This window comes from Papio anubis, chromosome 4 (assembly GCF_008728515.1).
Source record: "Papio anubis isolate 15944 chromosome 4, Panubis1.0, whole genome shotgun sequence".
Taxonomy (NCBI): domain Eukaryota; kingdom Metazoa; phylum Chordata; class Mammalia; order Primates; family Cercopithecidae; genus Papio; species Papio anubis.
Genome location: NC_044979.1, coordinates 139,428,126 through 139,447,718, shown reverse-complemented (window position 1 = coordinate 139,447,718; position 19,593 = coordinate 139,428,126). Strand labels below are relative to the sequence as shown.

Here is a 19,593-nt window from a genome sequence, read left to right as displayed (position 1 = left end):
GCTCCCCCAGGCTTCACCTCCTGCTCCACCCACCTCCTGCCACACTCACTCCAGGCCCCGCCCCTCCGCTGCAGCCTGCAGCCCCTCCCACCTCCCACCACAACTGTTACCCCCCAGCAACACCCCCGACCCTCAGTCTTCGTCGCGTGGCCTCCCCTGGGTCACAACCCCTCGGAAACCTGAGGAATCCATGGCCCCTGGGGCTGTGTCCCAGCGCCCATTGTGGGATCGGCATGGGTGTAGCAGTGACCCTCCCTCCCCTCACCTCCCTCCAGACCCCTCCGCCCACTCCCCACCCCACGGAGGCCAAACATTTTTTTTCTTAAAACATTTTTACTTCTTTCAACCCAGAAACATCACCATTTACGAAGACAAGAGGGAAAGAGGAGGGGGCGATGTGGCATGGGGTTAAGGGACTTCCATCTGAGCTTGGGAGCAGGTGCGTGGGGAGGAGCGCCGTCAGGGACACTTTCGCTCCACGCACTGCTTCCCGCCCTCCTCATATTCCTGCTTGGAGATCCACATCTGCTGGAAAGTGCCCTGGGTGGAGGGGGCAATATCAGGGTCAGGGTGGCCTTGGAGGGAGGTGTGGACCGGCAGGTGCAGCCCCTGGGAACCCTCCAACAGGCCCCGAACACCCCTTGGGTTCACATCCCTCTGAAACCTCTCCCCACCTCATCCTCCCCTCCTCTGTCTGTCCCCTTTCATATTCAGAGGGAGAGTATCCTCTTCGTATCATTCAATCAATAATTCATTCATTCAGCAAGTATTTATTGAACAGCAGTCTCTGCCCTGAGCTAGGCCCTGCTCCTGAGCTGGGGGGATGGCACACACAGCCCCGGGCAAGCCAGCCTGCACCCAGCACTCAACACCCCCTACACACACAGTCCTTCCCCACCAGGTATCCTCTCCTCACTCCATCAGGGCTTCGGAACACCACTAGTCTCCCTCTTTCCCAAGGAAGATATTCCCTCCACCTCACCATTCCAACACTGTGGCACCCCATCTGAAGCCTTCAGCATTACAACTTACCCCATGAGGGTTCCTGCAATGAGCATCTCAGAGTGTCCCTTCTCTCTCTATTTTTAAATTTAAATTTAAATTTTTTAATTTTTAATTTTTTTTTTTTGAGATGGAGTCTTGCTCCGTTGCCCAGGCTGGAGTGCAGTGGTGTGATCTCGGCTCACTGCAGCCTCTACCTCCCAAGTTCCAGCGATTCTCCTGCCTCAGGCTCCTGGGTAGCTGGGATTACAGGCACCTGCCACCACACCCGGCTAATTTTTGTAGTTTTAGTAGAGACAGGGTCTCACCATGTTGGCCAGGCTGGTCTCAAACTCCTGACCTTAGATGATCTGCCCGCCTTGACCTCCTAAAGTGCTGGGATTATAGGCGTAAGCCACCATGCCCAGCCTAATTTTTATTTTTTGTAGAGATGGGGTCTCACTGTGTTGCCCAGGCTGTCTCAAACTCCTGGGCTCAAGTAATCATTCACCTCAGCCTCCCATAATGTTGGGATTACAGATGTGAGCTACTATGCCTGAGGTTCTTTGATCTTTCTCACCCTACACACATGTGCCATCCAAGGCAGTGGCCACTAGCCTCCTGTGGCTCACCAGCCCTGGTCCAAATTGAGACATGCTCCAAGTGGAAAATACACACCCAATTTTTTTCTTTTCTTTTTTTTTTTTTTAGACAGGATCTCACTGTTACCCAGGTTGGAGTGTAGTGGCACAGCTCACTGCAGCCTCAACCTTCCAGGTTCAAGTGATCCTCCAACCTTGGCCTCCCAAGTAGGTGGGACTACAGGTATGTGCCACATTGCCAGCTGCTTTTTAAATTTTTTGTAGAGATGAGGTCTCACTTTATTGACCAGGCTGGTCTAGAAATTTTGGGCTCAAGTGATCCTCCCGCCTTGGCCTCTCAAAGTGCTGGGATTGCAGGCGTGAGCCACTCCACTTGGCCAGGATATATTATTAATACTTAATTTTGGGCCAGGCACAGTGGCTCACACCTGTAATCCCAGCACTTCGGGAGGCCAAGATGGGCAGATCACTTGAGGTCAGGAGTTTGAGACAAGCTTGGCCAACATGGTGAAACCCCGTCTCTACTAATAATCCAAAAATCAGCCAGGCATGGTGGTGCACGTGTGTAATCCCAGCTACTTGGGAGGCTGAGGCAGAAGAATCGCTTGAACCCAGGAGGCAGAAGTTGCAGTGAGCCAAGATTGCTCCACTGCACTCCAGCCTGGGCGATAGAGTGAGACTCTGTCTCAAAAAAAAAAAGGAAAAAAACAGAAGAACTGTGTGGCTGACATGCTCCAGCCCTAAGCTAAGTTCAGACTGCCAGCCTCTGTCTTTCTGACCCTAGTTTCTGTCTCCCTAGGGGACTTCCTTTCTCGTGGATGTCCTCCTTGTCTGTCATGGCCTCACTGTCCCCTCTGTGTGACTGATACGGTCCAGATGCGGGTTGCAACTCCAGCTCCCTGCTCAGTACCTTCCTTCCACCCCAGCAGCAGGTCCAGACTGAACTTACCACCTCCTGCTCCAGAACCAATCTGCCTGCCTCCTTTGCTAGTTGCCCCTTGCTGTCTACCCCATCCCTACTGCTACCCATGCTATGACTCCAGGACAATTGAAACAGCCCCCTTGCAAGGTCCTGTTGACCCCAGCTCACACCTCAACCCCAAAGACTCATGCCTGACAGTCTTTCCAATCATGCCTGCATTGCCACATCACTCCCTGCCCCAAACCATCAGGGTCTCCCCTCTGCTGACTGAGCACAGTGGGTGTCTCACCAAAATCTCATCCTGACCAATCTCTCCAACTACCTGTCCCTCTACTCCTTTTTTTTTTTTTTTTTTTTTGAGAGAGAGTCTCACTGTGTCACCCAGGCTGGAGTGCAGTGGCACGATTTCAGCTTACTGCAATCTCCATCTCCTGGGTTCAAGAGATTCTCCTGCCTCAGCCTCCTGAATAGCTGGGATTACAGGCATACACCACCACGCCCGGCTATTTTTTGTATTTTTCGTAAAGACAAGGTTTCATTATATTGGCCAGGCTGGTCTCGAACTCCTGACCTCAAGTGATTCGCCCGCCTCAGCCTCCCAAAGTGCAGGGATTACAGGCATGAGCCACCGTGCGCGGCCTCTTCTCCCCAATTTGTAAAAGTAGAGATGGGTCTTGCTATGTTCCCCTGCTGGGTCTTGAACTCCTAGCCTCAAGCCATCCTCCCACTTCAGCCTCCCAAAGTGCTGGGATGACAAGTGTGGGTCACTGTACCGGGCCCCTGCCCCCAATTTGTGTCCTGTTCACCCTTCTGGGAACATTCATTGACCGACATTTCTCAAAAATAAATGTTCGTTGAATGAATGAATGAATGAATGAATGAATGAAGAGGCAAGCAAAGTGGCAGGCACTGTCTGGGTCTCCCCTCTCCCCCACAGTCAGTGCTAGGCCAGGTCCCCTTCCTCTCACCAGTGAGGCCAGGATGGAACCCCCAATCCAGGGGCTGAACTTGCGCTCCATGGTGCTGTTGCTGGCAATGAGTTTCAGTCGCATGCTCTGGGGGTAAAAAGGGGCTGGGGGAAGCAGACACCTAGGTTCTGGGAAGGGACAGGGCTTGGGGGGCAGGGGGAAGACTTGGGAAGCCTCAGGGGCAGGGGTTCTGCTCTGGTGGACAGAACAGAAGGAAGGACATGGGAAGAATGGGGGACTTAGTCCTGGACAGCTGAGCCAGGATGGGCTTCTGGGGCACTGGGTCAGGGGTGGGCTCCTACCGGTGGGGTCTTCTGGGAAAGCTCTCGATTGAGCCTGTCAGTGAAGCCCTGCAGCAGTGTGTTCCCGCCGGTGACAATGACACTCCCATACAGGCCCTGAGAGCAGGAAGAAGGAGTGAGCCACGGGGGACAGCCCCCCAACCCTGCCTTCCCACTTCCCCTGGGCCCCTTTGCCCAGCCTCAGCTCCGGCCTGGCCTCACCGGGCGAATGTCAATGTCACACATGCCGATGCTGGTGGTCACCACGTGGCCCACACCCAACATGGTGTTCCCCGACAGGCCCTGCGGAGAGAGGTGACTGGGGCTGTGGGCCCTCTCCCCCTTCCCCCAGTCCCTGCAATCCTTCTCACCCTCCCCCACGCCCCAGGATCCAAGGACTGCAGCCAGCACCCACCCCAGTCCTTGCCACACAGCCAAACCTTGACGTTCGAGGGATCAAAGAGGCCCTCAGGGATGCGGAGTCGCTCGGCGCCATAGTCTGTGTTGTAGCCATTGGGCATCTCGTAGTGCACTGTGGGCATTTGTGCAGCCACCCTGCCCAGAAGGGAGCAGGACTCTGCCTGGGGTGCTCAAGAGGGATCAGTGGGTGGACAGCACCAGAGTCCCCCAGCCCACCCCAGGAGTCCCAGTTCTGCCCTTTCTCCCACCCCCCAGCCCTGAGCCACACTCACTGTTCATCGTAGGGGGAGTCTGAGACCTGCAGCACGGAGGCCTGGAAGTCCTGGATCACCTCCTGAAATCCCAGTGAGGGTGATGAGGGCCTGGGTTCCTCCTGAGCAACACCCCCCGCCCAGCTCCCCCTCCCTGCTCCACCTCCCATGCAGGGCCCCTGCCTCGCCCCCATTCACGGCAGGGGAGGGGGCCTCAGGGGACCCTCTCCAGAGGCTCACATTACACATGTAGTTATGCCAGGACTTGGAGACCTGGGGGAGCTTCTCCTTCTTCTTCCAGTTTGGGGGGGCGCCTTCCCGGACAGGCTCCTGTGGGGGCACAGCGTAGGAACACCCTTTCTTAGCCCACTCTGACCCCTACCCCACCTTCCTGGCACTGTTCCCAGCTCTGCAGCTAACTGGCACTGGAGGCTCTGCTGTGCTGCCTGCAAGACGGTTTCTCACCCTTTCTTGATGGACAGGAGAGAGAATGGGGCATGCCTCTCTCTCCGTGTGTGCCCTTCATGCAGTGGATACAGCTGACCTGGAGAACACCAGGAATACAGCAGTGACAGAATCTCCAGAGAATGGCCTCCTAGGGGGCCGCGATCCACGTGAGGGCACAGGACGGAGCTAAGCACACAGTGTCACTTCATACAGCACCCTGGCTACTGCCTACTACCGTTCCACTTTACAGAAGAGGAAACTGAGGCCCAGGGAGCTTTGATATCATGCTATTGGTCACACAGCTCTTTTTTTTTTTTTTTTCAGAGTCTCACTCTGTCGCCCAGGCTGGAGTACAGTGGCGCGATCTCGGCTCACTGCAACCTCTGCTTGCAGGGTTCAGGTGATTCTTCAGTCTCAGCCTCCTGAGTAGCTGGGACTACAGGCATGTGCCACCGTGCTTGGCTAGTTTTTGTAGTTTTAGTAGAGATGTGGTTTCACCATGTTGCCCAGGCTGGTCTCGAAGTGAGTTCAAAGTGATCTGCCTGCCTCGGCCCCCCGAAGTGCTGGGATTACAGGCATGAGCCACCATGCCCGGCCGGTCCCACAGCTCTTGCACGGCAGAGGCAGCACTTGAACCTGGGTTTATATTGAACCCTAGAACCCACCACACTGGCCCTCACACATCCTGCTGTCTGCTAGCTGATTCCATGACCTCAGCGTATCCCTCAGCCTGTCTGGATTTCAGATGCCTCACTTATATAAGGAGAAACTGGAGCCAGGACCCACTGGGGAGCCTGCTGCTCTCTGCTCTGATATCTCGTGTGTCAGCGGGTTGACGGCCATGGGGCGAGTGGCCAGGATTCTAGTGGCAGCTCTGTGTCCCCAGAGGCCCCACCTTGGCTGCGATCATGTAAGGTGGGATGATGTCAATGGCCATCTCCTGGAACAGCTCCCGGCACTGCATGGAGATGAAGTCCCCTGCCAGAGGGGACTTGACGATGCCTGGAAGGAAGGCAGTGTCAGGATCTCGTCCTCCCGGTGCGCCCCTGCCCCTTGCCGAAGCCCCACCTTGCTGCAGGACGTAGCCGTCATGTACTGGAATGGCCGTGGTGTGGGTGGCCCCACTGTCCAGCACAAGGCCCGTGGACCGCCCGTTTGCAAAGCTGGCATCGGATGGGTAAGTCAAAGAGACAGCAGTGGCAAATGAGGGGCCTGGGCCCAGATCTGGTCTGGTCACTCTCTGCTCTGCCAGGGTCCAGCTCATCTCCAGTGTGCAAATCTCTCCTCCTGGTGATGACTCATCTCCTGGAGAAAGGCTCTGAGACCCCAGTTACTTCTTTACTTATTGTTTGTTTGTTTGTTTGTTTGTTTATTTATTTATTTATTTATTTATTTATTTATTTATTTATTGAGACTGAGTCTTGCTCTGTCACCCAGGCTGGAGTGCAATCGCTCACTGCAACCTCTGCCTCTGGGTTCAAGAGATTCTCCTGCCTCAGCCTCCCAAATAGCTGGGACTACAGGTGCCCACCACTATGCCTGGCTAATTTTTGCATTTTTAGTAGACACATGTTGGCCGGACTGGTCTCGAACTCCTGACCTCAAGTGATCTGCCTGCCTCGGCCTCCCAAAGTGCTGGGATTACAGGTGTGAGCCACTGTGCATGGCCAGCCACAGCGCCCAGCCCCTTTATTTTTGGTTGTGTCCTATAGATTCCCTAAAATTAGGGTCACTATCACCCCAGTGCATAGCACAGGGTTCAATGTAAGGCAGATCCTAAAAAAAGTCAGTGTTGAAGGAGTTCTTGGGAAGGGACTGCCGCAGTGTTCTACATATCTCCCTCCTCTGTCCAGTTCCAGTGCCTGCTCTCTCCAGGGCCCAGCTCGCTGTCTGCTCAGCCTGATCCAGGGAACAGAAAGGGGCCGCTGATCTGGCCACCCCAGGCTCAGATGTGCTCAGTCCACTGGGCCTTCTGCACTAGTGGGGCGGAGGGAGGTGTCTGCCCATTGGGACATTGATCTTCAGAGAACCAGGCCTGATCCCCCAGCTCATCTCAGCTGAGCTCAGCACAGGCCCCACCCCTGCCCTCCACCCAGTCAGAGCAGCTCAGTCCAGAGGATACGCGGTGAGCACGGCCGTCTTGCATAAGAAGAAGGCAGGAATGTTGTACTGCTCGAACATCAGCTCTGTCAGCTTCTCCCGCTTGGCCCGTGTGTTCCACTGTGGAGAAAGTGCAGGAGGGGAGGATTCAAGAAGGGAGAGGCACAGACCCACATCCACGCACATGCAACCCAAACACTCACACATACACTCACGATCACGCACACACATGCATTCAAACACTCGCACACACACACATGACCTAAACACTCACACATACACTCACGGTCATACACACATGCATTCATTTGCGCACACACACACTCAAACACACATACACTCACACTCACAGATACACACACACAAATACACACACATGCATTCACACTATACATACTCTCACAGTTACACATGCATTCAAACACACTCGCAAACACACAAACACACGTATACACTTGCATTCACACACACAAACTCACACGCACTCGCACATACACATATATTCACACACACACGCATTCAAAACATTTGCACAGGCCAGACACGGTGGCTTACACCTGTAATCCCAGCACTTTGAGAGGCCAAGGCAGGAGGATTGCTTGAACCCAGGAGTTCGAAACTAGCCTGGACAACATAGTGAGATGCTGTCTCATTAAAAAAATTTTTTTTTAAAGTAAAGAGCTTGTGGGAATTAAAACTACATGAACAGAAATGAAAAACTCAATAGAAGGATTGGAACATAAAGTGGAGGGAATATCTTGGAAACCAAAGGAAAAAGGTAAACAGATGGAAAATATAAGAGAAAAGGGGCCGGGCGCGGTGGCTCAAGCCTGTAATCCCAGCACTTTGGGAGGCCGAGACGGGCGGATCACGAGGTCAGGAGATCGAGACCACCCTGGCTAACACAGTGAAACCCCGTCTCTACTAAAAAATACAAAAAACTAGCTGGGCGAGGTGGCGGACGCCTGTAGTCCCAGCTACTCGGGAGGCTGAGGCAGGAGAATGGCGTGAACCCAGGAGGCGGAGCTTGCAGTGAGCTGAGATCCGGCCACTGCACTCCAGCCCGGGCGACAGAGCGAGACTCTGCCTCAAAAAAAAAAAAAAAGAGAAAAGGGAATTAAATTAGAGGACCAATTCAGGGGGCAACAAAATCCAAATAACAGAAAATCCCAAGAGAGAAAATGGAGAGAAATAAATAACTAAATAAATATTTTTTTCACTGAATTGAAAGACATAGGTTTTCAGAGTGAAGAGATGTACTAAGTGCCTAGAGCCATGAATGAAAATATGCCACATTGAGGATAAAGTAAAAATTCTATAAACTTTCAGAAACAAAAACATTACATCAGAGGATCAGAAATCACATGGTTTCATCCTTCTTTTTTTTTTTTTTTTTTTTTGAGACGGAGTCTCGCTCTGTCGCCCAGGCTGGAGTGCAGTGGCCAGATCTCAGCTCACTGCAAGCTCTGCCTCCCAGGTTTATGCCATCCTCCTGCCTCAGCCTCCCAAGTAGCTGGGACTACAGGCGCCCGCCACCTCGCCCGGCTAGTTTTTTTTGTATTTTTTAGTAGAGACGGGGTTTCACCATGTTAGCCAGGATGGTCTCGATCTCCTGACCTCGTGATCCGCCCGTCTCGGCCTCCCAAAGTGCTGGGATTACAGGCTTGAGCCACCGCGCCCGGCCTGGTTTCATCCTTCTTAATGGCAACAATATATGCTGGAAGAAGGACAACGGAAAAGTGCCTTCAAGATTCTGAAGAATAATGATTTCCAACCTGGCATGTGATACCTAGCTGAGCTATCAACTCAAGGTGAGACATACAAAGTCTCAAAAAATATACTTCCCATGACCTTTCTTTAAAATTTTTTTTTTAGATGCCGGGCACGGTGGCTCACGCCTGTAATCCCAGCACTTTGGGAGGCTGGAGCAGGCAGATCACTTGAGGTCAGGAGTTTGAGACCAGCCTGGCCAACATGGTGAAACCCCGTCTCTACTAAAAATACAAAAATTAGCCAGGCGTGGTGGGAGGTGCCTGTAATCCCAGCTACTCGGGATGCTGAGGCAGGAGAATCGCTTGAACCCAGGAAGTGGAGGTTACAGTGAGTCGAGATCACGCCATTGCACTCCAGCCTGGGGAACAAGAGCGAGACTTCGTCTCAAAAAAAATTTTTTTTTTAGATTATTAATTTTTTTTCCTTTTAGACAGAGTCTCACCCTGTCGCCCAGGCTGGAGTGCAGTGGCATGATCTAGGCTGACTGCAACCTCTGCCTCCTAGATACAAGCGATTCTCTTACCTCAGCCTTCCGAGTAGCTGGGACTACAGGCATGCACCACCATGGCCAGCTAATTTTTATATTTTTGGTAGAAATAAGATCTCAGTATATTGCACAGGCTGGTCTCAAACTCCTGGGCTCAAGTGATCCTCCCACCTTGGCCTCCCAAAGTGCTGGGATTACAGGAGTGAGCCACTGTGTCTGGCCTCTCATGACTTTTCTAAGGCAGTTACTGAAGGACCTGCTCCATGAAAACAAAAGAGTGAGTCAAGAAAAGGAGTCAAGTACAGGAAACAGAACTTCTGACCAGAACAGAGGCAAAAGGATTCTATGAGATGATGGTGAAGGGAAATACCAGCGCAACAGGTCTGTCCCCGGGCAGAGGGCTACTAGTGCAAACTGGACCAGGTCAGTGGGCTCCTGAAGAAATTTCTTCAAGAAGATGAAATTGATAAAATGTCTAATGAAACTGATGTCTTGACAAAAGATATAATTGATGAATAATTTAGGGTTCACACTGTTAAGTAGATAGAAAACCAGACCAAATATAATCAAACACAGGGCGGGTGGTGGTGGCCTGTCTGTAATCCCAGCACTGTGGGAGGCCAAGGTGGGTGAATCACGAGGCCAAGAGATCGAGACCATCCTGGCCAACATGGTGAAACCTTGTCTCTACTAAAAATACAAAAATTATCTGGGTGTGCTGGCGCACACCTGTAGTCCCAGCTACTTGGGAGGCTGAGGCAGGAGAATCGCTTGAACCTGAGGTGGAGCTTGCAGTAAACCGAGATTGCACCACTGCACTCCAGCCTGGTGACAGAGCAAGACTGCCTCTCAAAAAAAAGAAAAAAAATTGAACACATTTTTTTTTTCCAGTTCTAGGAAAACAAAAAGTTGCACAAGAAAGGAAAAGTGATCATAGTGTATATTGCCTGTCTCAGTCCTGATTAGCATACATAGTAATAAAAATGTAAATCTTGGGCTGGGCACAGTGACTCATGCCTGTAATCCCAGCACTTTGTAAGCTGAGGTAGAAGGATCGCTTAAGCACAGGAGTTTGAAGCCAGCCTGGGCAATATAATGAGACCCCATCTCTACAAAAGATTCTCTTAAAATTATTTCTAACTTAAAAAGAGTATAAATACTGAATATTGATTTCTTTCAAAGTCTAAAATACAACTGGGCTGGGTGCAGTGGATCCCACCTGTAATCCCAGCATTTTGGGTGGATGACGCGGGCGGATCGCTTGAGCCCAGGAATTCAAGACCAGCCTGGAAAACATGGTGAGACCCTGTCTCTACAAAAAATTTAAAAATCAGCTGGGCGTGGTGGCTCATGCCTGTAGTTCCAGCTACTCCAGAGGCTGAAATGAGAGGATCACTTGAGCCCAGGAGACCAAGGCTGCAGAATTGTGCCACTGCAATCCAACTTGGGTGATAAACTGAGCGGAGCCCCTGTTTTTGAGACAAAATCTCAAAAACAAATAACAAACAAACCCCCAAACAACAACAACAACAAAAACAACAACAACAAAACCCACTGTACTTAAAGGAGGGTAATAGAAATATGTTGTGGCATAGGCTGGGGAGGAAAAAAGAGCTAAGTGATCATTTTCTAGAGTGAAAAATTCATTGATAATATCTAAAACTAAAAACTCCACAGGCAGCAATTTAAGTGTAATATTAGAGATATGGAAGAAAATACCCCCAAAATTAGCTAAAAAGGAGAAAAACAGTTGCTTCTATAAAGAGGAATCTATAAGGATATGGGTAAGAACATTTTTTAAAATGCAGTTTAAAATTTTTTTTAATTGTTATTGTTTTGATAAAAGAGATGGGTCTTGCCATATTGCCCAGGGTGGTCTCGAACTCCTGGGCTCAAGTGATCCTCTCGCCTTGGCTTCCCAAAGTGCTGGGATTACAGGTGTGAGCCCACATCCCCAGCTCACCAATATTGACCAAAATAATAATAAGTTAAAAGGTCTAAAAAGTACTTGGAGGCTGGGCATGGTGGCTCATGCCTGTAATCCCAACACCTTGGGAGACCAAGGCGGGTGGATCACCTGAGGTCAGGAGTTCGAGACCAGCCTGGCCAACATGGCGAAACCCCATTTCTACTAAAAATACAAAAAGTTAGCCAGGCATGATGGCAGGTGCCTGTAATCCTAGCTACTCGGGAGGCTGAGGCAGGAGAATCCCTTGAACTCGGGAGGCAGAGGCTGAGATCTCACCATTGCACTCCAGCCTGGGTGACAGAGTGAGACTCTGTGTCAAAAAAAAAATAAAAATAAAAAAGGACTTGGAGATGGAGAAGGGCAGCAGAGTAGATAGAACAAGAAGAGAGCAGGAGGGATGGAGACTTAGGAAGGAAGGAAAGTGGCTGGGATGGGTGAGGGGAGTCTGAAAAGGGAAGGGAAGTGGCTGACATCGGTGGCTTGAGGGGAGAGGAGGAGAGGTGGATGGTGGGAAGCAGGTGCAGTGGAGATCGGGGTTGGACATGGGAAGGCAGGAGGCACTCACCGGGGCCTCGGACATGAGCACGGGGTGCAAGTTTGGCTCAGACTTGACGTGTTTGCTGTAGGTATGATCCAGGATGGCTCGGAAGCACTCCCAGTCCTCGACTGGGGCCAGAAGAGCAGAGTGGAGAAAGGCAAGAGGGCAGGCAGGGGTCAGGGACAGGAAGAAAAGGAGGGAGAAAGGCCAAGCCCAAAGGAGGGTCAGTGAGTCCAGGTCCAGGGGAACGTCCCCCCTTCCCAGAAACCTGGTGGGCCCCTGGGAAGGGAACCCAGAGAGAAGAACCCTGGCAGCGAGAAGAACCCTGGGGCTGCAAGGAAGACTCCTTGGGGAGTGGGGGCTGCTATGTCCCAGATCGTGGGGAGTGGGCTCCCTATCTGTCAGGAGGTGATGGGTGGGGGCCCCTTACTCATGCCATTCTTGAGGGGCGACATGACCTCCGCTCCATCCCGAGGCACGTGCAGGGCATTGGTGTCGATGTGGAAGATCTTCCCTTTCTTCTCTTTGTCCCCCTCCAGCTCCAGCCCGCCCCCCTCCTCCGCGGCCAGCAGCCCCACCGTGGTGGGGAAGTCAGCCTGGTGGGGAAGGGTTGGGGGAGGATCGGCAGGAGAGGGGTCACCCTCTTGCCCCTGTCCAGTCCCACGGCAGGGTCCTCAGCCCGCCCCTGGGTTTATTCCCACATTCCCGCTCAGCAGAGCTTCTGGGCGATCTGGGAGAGCCCTGGGTCACTGGAAAGCCTGAAGAAGGGTCCGGAGCCCCTAGGATTTAGAGAGGAGACTGGAAGGCTCACCTTGGGACAGTCCTCCCCAGCGTACCCAGCGCGGACTGAGAAGGAGCCAATGTCAAAGACCAGCGCCCCCACCTCATCTGTGAGGGGAGACAGGCCTGTAAGGGGACCTCCCCCGAAGTTTTTCCCGCTAGGTAGTTCCGAGAGAAAGTCAGGGCAGAGCCACAGACTCGCCACCTTCAACACCAGTCTGGAGCCGGTGGGAACTGGGCCTGGAGTCTGAGGTCCTGGGACTGGGGGTGGGGGCATCATACCGCCAGGGTCCCTTCTTGCCCACTGGCCTTGCTCAGGCCACCCTCCCGACGGGAAAGGAAGGGGCCGGGGCCAGGTGGAGGTGGGTTGTAAGGTAGAGAGGTTCGGCCCGGTGCGCACGAGGACGGAGCGCAGGGGAGGCGGGAGACCCGAGCCTGGGACTGGACCCGTTCATGCGCGGAGGTGACAGGCCCCGGGGTGCCCAGAGCTCGGATGGATGGCGCGGGTTCGTAACGCAGGAGGCCGGAGGCTCGCTCACCTCCGCCGTAGACGCCCCCGCTCATAGTGCCCTCTGCGCTGCTAGCGGCCCGTGGGCGGCGGCGGGATCAGCACCGAGGCGGCCGGACAGCTCCCGGGATCCCTGGCGGGGCGGGGCGCGCGGCGACCAATTGGGAGGCCGGATCCCCCGCCCCCAACGGCGCCGCCGATTGGCTGCCAGGCGAGACAATGACCGGACCGGGGGCCGCGGATTTAAAGGGGAAGATACCCTCCGTTAGGCGACCAGGAGGAGATGGGGCAGGGGGCGCCTAGCAGGGACTTAGAGACCGTCGCTAAGGAACGGGCGGCAGAGAGGAGAGCAGGGCAGAGGCGGAGACCAAGATTCTGCAGGACGACTGATGAGGTCCCTACCCCCTTGCTTTTTGTTTTTATTAAATTTTTTGGTGGAAACGGAGGTCTTGTTACGTTGCCCAGGCTGGTCTCGAACTCCAGAGCTCAAGCGATCCTCCTCAGCCTCCCAGATAGCAGGGATTACAGGCAGGTGCCAGCACACCTGGCAAATTAAAAAAAATTTTTTTATGGAGACAGGGTCTTGCTCAGGTTGATCTTGAACTCCTGGCCTCAAGCGATCCTCCCACCTCAGCCTCTCAAAGTGCTATGCCCGACCTCTACCCCCTTACTTTTTAAAGCAAGACTGGGGAGAGAGCTCCACTCCCCAGAAGGGTCATCTATCTTCAGGCTGCTCTGAGCCCGGTTCTGCCACACCCAGGCCTAAATGGAATTGCCGGGAGAGGGAGGGAAGGGAAGATTAAGAGAGGGACCAGAGGGGGTGGGGGTGTGTCTCCATCTCTGTCTGTTTTTTTCTTTTTTTTTCTTTTTTTTTTAGAGACTGGCTGGTCTTGAACTCCTGGCCTCAATGTCCCAAAGTGCTGGGATTAAAAGCATGAGCCACCGTGTCCAACTTCCTTCCTTTGTCTTTTGCTGGCCCCTCTTTTCCTTGCCTTGCTCCACCCCCACCCCCATCACCCCAGTACCTGGGCGTTATACATGTGTACACATGCTTACGCACGTATACATACGTTCACACACAGGCATTCAGCCCACCTGGCTTTAGCTTCTTTTCTCCATCTCCCTCTCTCTTCAGTGCCTATTTTCCTAAGGAGGCATTTATCAACAAGAGGGTTTTTGTTTCTTTTCTTTTTGAATTGGGGTCTTCCGTCACCCAGGCTAGAGTGCAGTGGCACGCTCACAGGTCACCGTAACTTTGAACTCCTGGGTTCAAGTGATCCTCTCGCCTCAGCCTTCTGAGTAGCTGGGACTTACAGGTGCACACCACCACACCTGGTTTTTTTTGTTTGTTTGCTTGTTTTAGAGAAGGGCCCTCACTATGTTGCCCAGTCTGGTCTCTAACTCCTGGCCTCAAGCGATCCTCCCACCTTGGCTTCCTGAGTCATTGGGATTACAGGTGTCAGCCGCAGCACCGGACTAACAACAGGGTTTTCTACTGCTTGGATCCCAGGTTCTTCTGGGCTCCTGGCACCACAGTTTTGGTAGCAAAGGCAAAGGAGCAGCTCTGACAACTTGGGGTAGCTGAGGGACTCTTATGTGAGGGTGCATGTGTCTGTATGTATGTGTCTATGTGTGTTGGCGTATGGGTGCATGTGTGTACATATGCACATATGAATGCTTGTGTGTGTTGAGTGTGTGCCCATCTACTTGTCTGGGGGCGAGGGAGCTTTGAGACCAGAGATAGCACAGGAAGAGGATACTATGTGAGGTCCGCATGCCCCTGAAGGTTCTCTGCTCACCACATGCCCACCCTGGAAGAGACTCCACCCCTCCCCGGCCAAAGGACAGATGGCTTGAGCTGGCTCATGGATTACCTACTGATGACGGTGGCATTTCAATGCCTAGGGTTGGTTCCAAGTTCCGACTTGGCTTCTAAGACTGAAAGGGTCCAGGTTTCAGTGGGAGTGGTGAGCTGTAGGGGAGAGGGCTGACTCAGGCGCTGAGAGAGTGAGATTTTTCCAGAGTGACCCTAGGTCAGTCCATTGAGGCCTGGAGGAATTGGGTGGATTTCTTAAAGTGCTTACATTTCTTTTTTTCTTTTTAAGCTGGGGTCTCCCTCTCTCACCCAGGCTGGAGTGCAATGGTGCAATCTCGACTCACTGCAACATCTCCCTCCCGGGTTTAAGCAATTCTTCTGCCGCAGCCTCCCAAGTAGCTGGGGTTATAGGTGTGTGCCACCACTCCTGGCTATTTTTTTTTTTTTTTTTTTGCATTATTTTTAGTAGAGACCGGGTTTCACCATGTCGGCCAGGTTGGTCTCGAGCTCCTGACCTCAAATGAACGACCCACCTCTGCCTCCCAAAGTGCTGGGATTACAGGCATGAGCCACCATGCCCAGCCAAGTGCTTGCATTTCTTATCATTTTAAAATGCTGAGGTGAGGATGAAAGGAATGTTGGGGTGGAAAGTGATTCTGTTCATCTTATCCCTCTCCTTTTGTTGACATTTAATGATGTTGCCTCACTTACTCTGAAGTTCACCTTGCCAATTCCTACTATCTCTTCTTTCCTCCCCACCACCCTAACCATCTCAGATTTAGAAACTTGCTCAGGCAGGGCATGTGGGGGCTCATGCCTGTAATCCTGGCACTTTGGGAGGCCGAGGTGGGAGGATCGCTTGAGGCCAGGAGTTTGAGACCAGCCTGGGCAACACAGAGACCCCATCTCTCAAAAAAAAAAAAAAAAAAAAAAGAAGAAGAAGAGGAAGAAAAAGAAGAAAAGAAACTTCCCCATTCTTGACTGGGAATGGTGGCTCACACCTGTAATCCCAGCACTGTGGGAGGCCAAGGCAGGCGTAACACTTGAGGTGAGGAGTTCAAGACCAGCCTGGCCAACATTGTGAAATCTCGTCTCTACTAAAAATAAAAAAAATTAGCTGGGTGTGGTGGTGCATGCCTGTAGTCCCAGCTACTCGGGAGGCTGAGGCAGGAGAGTCATTTGAACCTGGGAGGTGGAGGTTGCAGTGAGCCAAGATCGCACCATTGCACTCCAGCCTGGGTGACAGAGCAAGACTCCATCTAAAAAGAATAATAAAAAACAGAAGGAAACTTGTCCAATCTGGCCAGGCATGGTGGTGTGTGCCTGTAGGGGTTTTACAGGTTTTGTTTTGTTTTGTTTTTTCCAGCTAGAACCTGAGCTCTGTCCTGGATCAGAGAGTCTGCTGGGATCAGAGCCAGGATTAGAACCCACAGCTCTTATCAGCCAGTTGAGATATGCCTTTGTTTCCTAACATCTCTGTGTTTCTCACCAAGCTGTGCTGTCTCTATCTGTAGAACAGCTGGTGGTGAGGCCCCCATCTGATTCTGGAGTCAGTGTCTAGCTGAAAGCTGGGCACACAGGACTATTCAGTAAGTGGCCCTGTGGATATGTTGAGGCCTTAATATTATTATGCATAACTTGTAAATCTGCAGTCTATTTGGTAATGAGCAGTGAATTTTCTTCTCATGGCTGGGGGGAAGCTACAGTTGGCTAACTACAGGGCAGGACTTGATTTAACTCCCAGTCTATTGTGACCAATTTTCTTTTGTCATGAGATCTTTTTTTTTTTTTTTGAGACGGAGTCTCGCTCTGTCGCCCAGGCTGGAGTGCAGTGGCCGGATCTCAGCTCACTGCAAGCTCCGCCTCCCGGGTTTACGCCATTCTCCTGCCTCAGCCTCCCGAGTAGCTGGGACTACAGGCGCCCGCCACCTCGCCCGGCTAGTTTTTTTTGTATTTTTTTTTAGTAGAGACGGGGTTTCACCGTGTTCGCCAGGATGGTCTCGATCTCCTGACCTCGTGATCCGCCCATCTCGGCCTCCCAAAGTGCTGGGATTACAGGCGTGAGCCACCGCGCCCGGCTAAACCCAGCACTTTGGGAGACCAAGGCAGAAAGATGGCTTGAACCCTGGAGTTAGAGACCAGCTTGAGCAACATATCAAGAACCCATCTCTACAAAGTTTTCTAAAAAATAAGCCAGGCACGTTGGTGTGATCCTGTAGTCCCAGCTACTCGGGAGGATGAAGTGAGAGGATCCCTTGAGTCTGAGAGGTTGAGGCTATAGTGAACCATGATCGTGCTACTGCACTCCAGCCTGGGCGACAGAGCAAGACCATGTCTCAAGAAATAAAATAAAGAGACAGGGTCTTGCTTTATTGCTCAGCTGGAGTGCAGTGGTATGGTCACGGATCAGTGCAGCCTCGAACTCCCAGGTTCAAGATCCTCCTGCCTTGGCCTTCCAAAATGCTGGGATTACAAGCATGAGCCCTGTGCCTGGCCAAGAAACATCTTTGATGCCTACTGTGTAGCAGGCACCATGCTATGCATAGGAGGGATACTGAGATGGGTGAGATACAGGATATCCTTGCTCTCAAGGAGCTTGGGTGCAGTGGGAAGCTCAGATATGCATGGAAGAGAGGTGAAATGGAGGACAGGGCCGGTTGCGGTGGCTCACGTCTGTAATCCCAGCACTTTGGGAGGCTGAGGCGAGCAGATCATTTGAGGTGAGGACTAATATGGTGAAATCCTGTCTCTACTAAAAATACAAAAAATTAGCTGGGCATGGTGGCACGCACCTGTAATCCCAGCTACTCAGGAGGCTGAGGCAGGAGAATGGCTTGAAACCGGGAAGCGGAGGGTGCAGTGGGCCGAGATTGTACCACTGCACTCCAGCCTGGGTGACAGAGTGAGACTCTACCTCAATAAAAAAAAAATAAAAAATAAATAAATAATGTAATCCCAGCCCTTTGGGAGACCGAGGCAGGCGCATCACGAGGTCAGATGGAGACCATCCTGGCTAACACGGTGAAACCCCGTCTCTACTAAAAAAAAAAATACAAAAAATTAGCCGGGTGTGGTGGTGGGAGCCTGTAGTCCCAGCTACTTGGGAGGCTGAGGCAGGAGAATGGCATGAACCCAGGAGGCGGAGCTTGCAGTGAGCCGAGATCGTGCCACTGCACTCCAGCCTGGGCAACAGAGCAAAACTCTGTCTCAAAAAAAAAAAAAAAAAAAAAGGAGGCCCGGAGGAGAGGGGCTACCTGTCTCTAAGAATCCAGGAAATCTTCTAGAAGTGAAGTTGGAGCTAAATTGTGAAGGATGAGGCCATGTACTGTGGCTCATGCCTGTAATCGCAGCACTTTGGGAGGCTGAGGCAGGTGGATCACCTGAGGTCAGGAGTTTGAGACCAGCCTGACCAACATGGCAAAACCCCATCTCTACTAAAAATACAAAAAGTTAGCTGGGTGTCATGGTGGGCACCTGTAGTCCCAGCTACCTGGGAGACTGAGACTGAAGAATCACTTCAACCTGGGAGGCGGACGTTGCAGTGAGCTGAGAGTGTACCATTGCATTCCAGCCTGGGCAACAAGAGTGAAACTTCATCTCAAAAACAAACAAAACACTGAAGGATGAATAGAAGCTCATAGGTGAAGAAGGTGGGAAAGATATCCAACAAAGAGAACAGCATGGACAGAGGTCTAAGGACATGAAAACTTCTGGAATATGTAGAAACGGGAGTTCAGTCTAGAAGGAGGGTTGGATGTGAGCCGCTGACAGAGGTCAGTGTCAGGAGGAGATGAGACGAAGTAATTAATGACCAACTGGAGGAGGTCAAGGCTGCAGTGAGCTATGATCACACCATTGCAGCCTGGGTGACAGAGTGAGATTCTGTTTCATAAAATAAAATAAAATAAAATAAAACAAAACCAATGGGTTCATGCCTACAACTGTTTCTGTTTATTTTTCTTTCTTTCTTTTTTTTTTTTTTTTTTTTTTGAGACTGAGTCTCACTCTGTTGCCCAGGCTGGAATGCAGCTCATTGCAACCTCCACCTCCCGGGTTCAAGCAATTGTCTGCCTCAGCCTCTTGAGTAGCTGGGATTACAGGCGCCCAACACCACACCTGGCCAGTTTTTGTATTTTAGGTAGAGATGGGGTTTCACTTTCTTGGCCAGGCTGGTCTTCAACTCATGACCTTGTGATCCACCTGCCTTAGCCTCCCAAAGTGCTGGGATTACAGGCGTGAGCCACCGCACCCGGCCTTCTCTTTTTCATTTCAGAGAGAGAGAGTCTTGCTTTGTCACCCAGGCTAGAGTACAGTCATGCACCACTGCAGCCTCAAACTCCTGAGCTCAAATGATCCTCCCACTTTGGCCTCCTGAGTAGCTGGGACCACAGGCAAGCACCACCATGCCTGGATTTTTTTTCTTTTCTTTTCTTTTTTTTTTGGTAGAAACAGGCTCTTGCTATGTTTCCCAGGCTGGCTTTTTTTTTTCCCTTTGAGACGGAGTCTCTCTCTGTCACCCAGGCTGGAGTGAAGTGGCGCGATCTCAGCTCACTGCAACCTCCGCCTTTTGGATTCAAGTGATTCTCCTGCCTCAGCCTCCTGAGTAGCTGGGATTACAGGCGTGTATCACCAGGTCCAGCTAATTTTTTTGTATTTTTAGTAGAGACAGAGTTTCACCATGTTGGCCAGGCTGGTCTTGAACTCCTGACCTCAAGCGATTCACCCACCTTGGCTTCCCAAAGTGTTGGGA

General features: G+C 51.9%; 1 protein-coding gene across 2 annotated transcripts; it reads right to left on the bottom strand.

Moving 5' to 3' along the window:
- Positions 1 to 313: 313 nt before the first annotated feature.
- ACTL6B (actin like 6B) lies at positions 314 to 13,185 on the bottom strand. 2 transcript variants are annotated; one of them, XR_642695.4, is made up of 14 exons: positions 13,059 to 13,185; positions 12,551 to 12,627; positions 12,170 to 12,335; positions 11,767 to 11,867; positions 6,995 to 7,092; positions 5,941 to 6,035; positions 5,768 to 5,874; positions 4,666 to 4,755; positions 4,447 to 4,508; positions 4,195 to 4,309; positions 3,977 to 4,057; positions 3,776 to 3,871; positions 3,474 to 3,577; positions 314 to 540 (listed from the first exon to the last, which is right to left on the bottom strand). XR_642695.4 is itself a non-coding variant. In XM_003918893.3 (14 exons), exons 1-14 carry the CDS (start codon positions 13,081 to 13,083, stop codon positions 460 to 462), a joined length of 1,281 nt encoding a protein of 426 aa, XP_003918942.1. In that variant the 5' UTR covers positions 13,084 to 13,185; the 3' UTR covers positions 314 to 459. The 2 variants fall into 2 exon arrangements, 1 of the variants encoding a protein (XP_003918942.1); XM_003918893.3 differs by having other exon boundaries at positions 3,474 to 3,560.
- Positions 13,186 to 19,593: the final 6,408 nt, after the last annotated feature.

Bases quoted from the DNA above. Each gene is read 5' to 3' on its own strand.
- ACTL6B (XM_003918893.3), bottom strand. From the start codon at position 13,083: ATGAGCGGGGGCGTCTACGGCGGAG. The intron at 4,756-5,767 runs GTGGGGCCTCTG...GTGCCCCCACAG, and splicing joins CTTACATGATCGCAGCCAAG to GAGCCTGTCCGGGAAGGCGC. The intron at 3,561-3,775 runs GTAGGAGCCCAC...TTTTACCCCCAG, and splicing joins TTTCCCAGAAGACCCCACCG to AGCATGCGACTGAAACTCAT.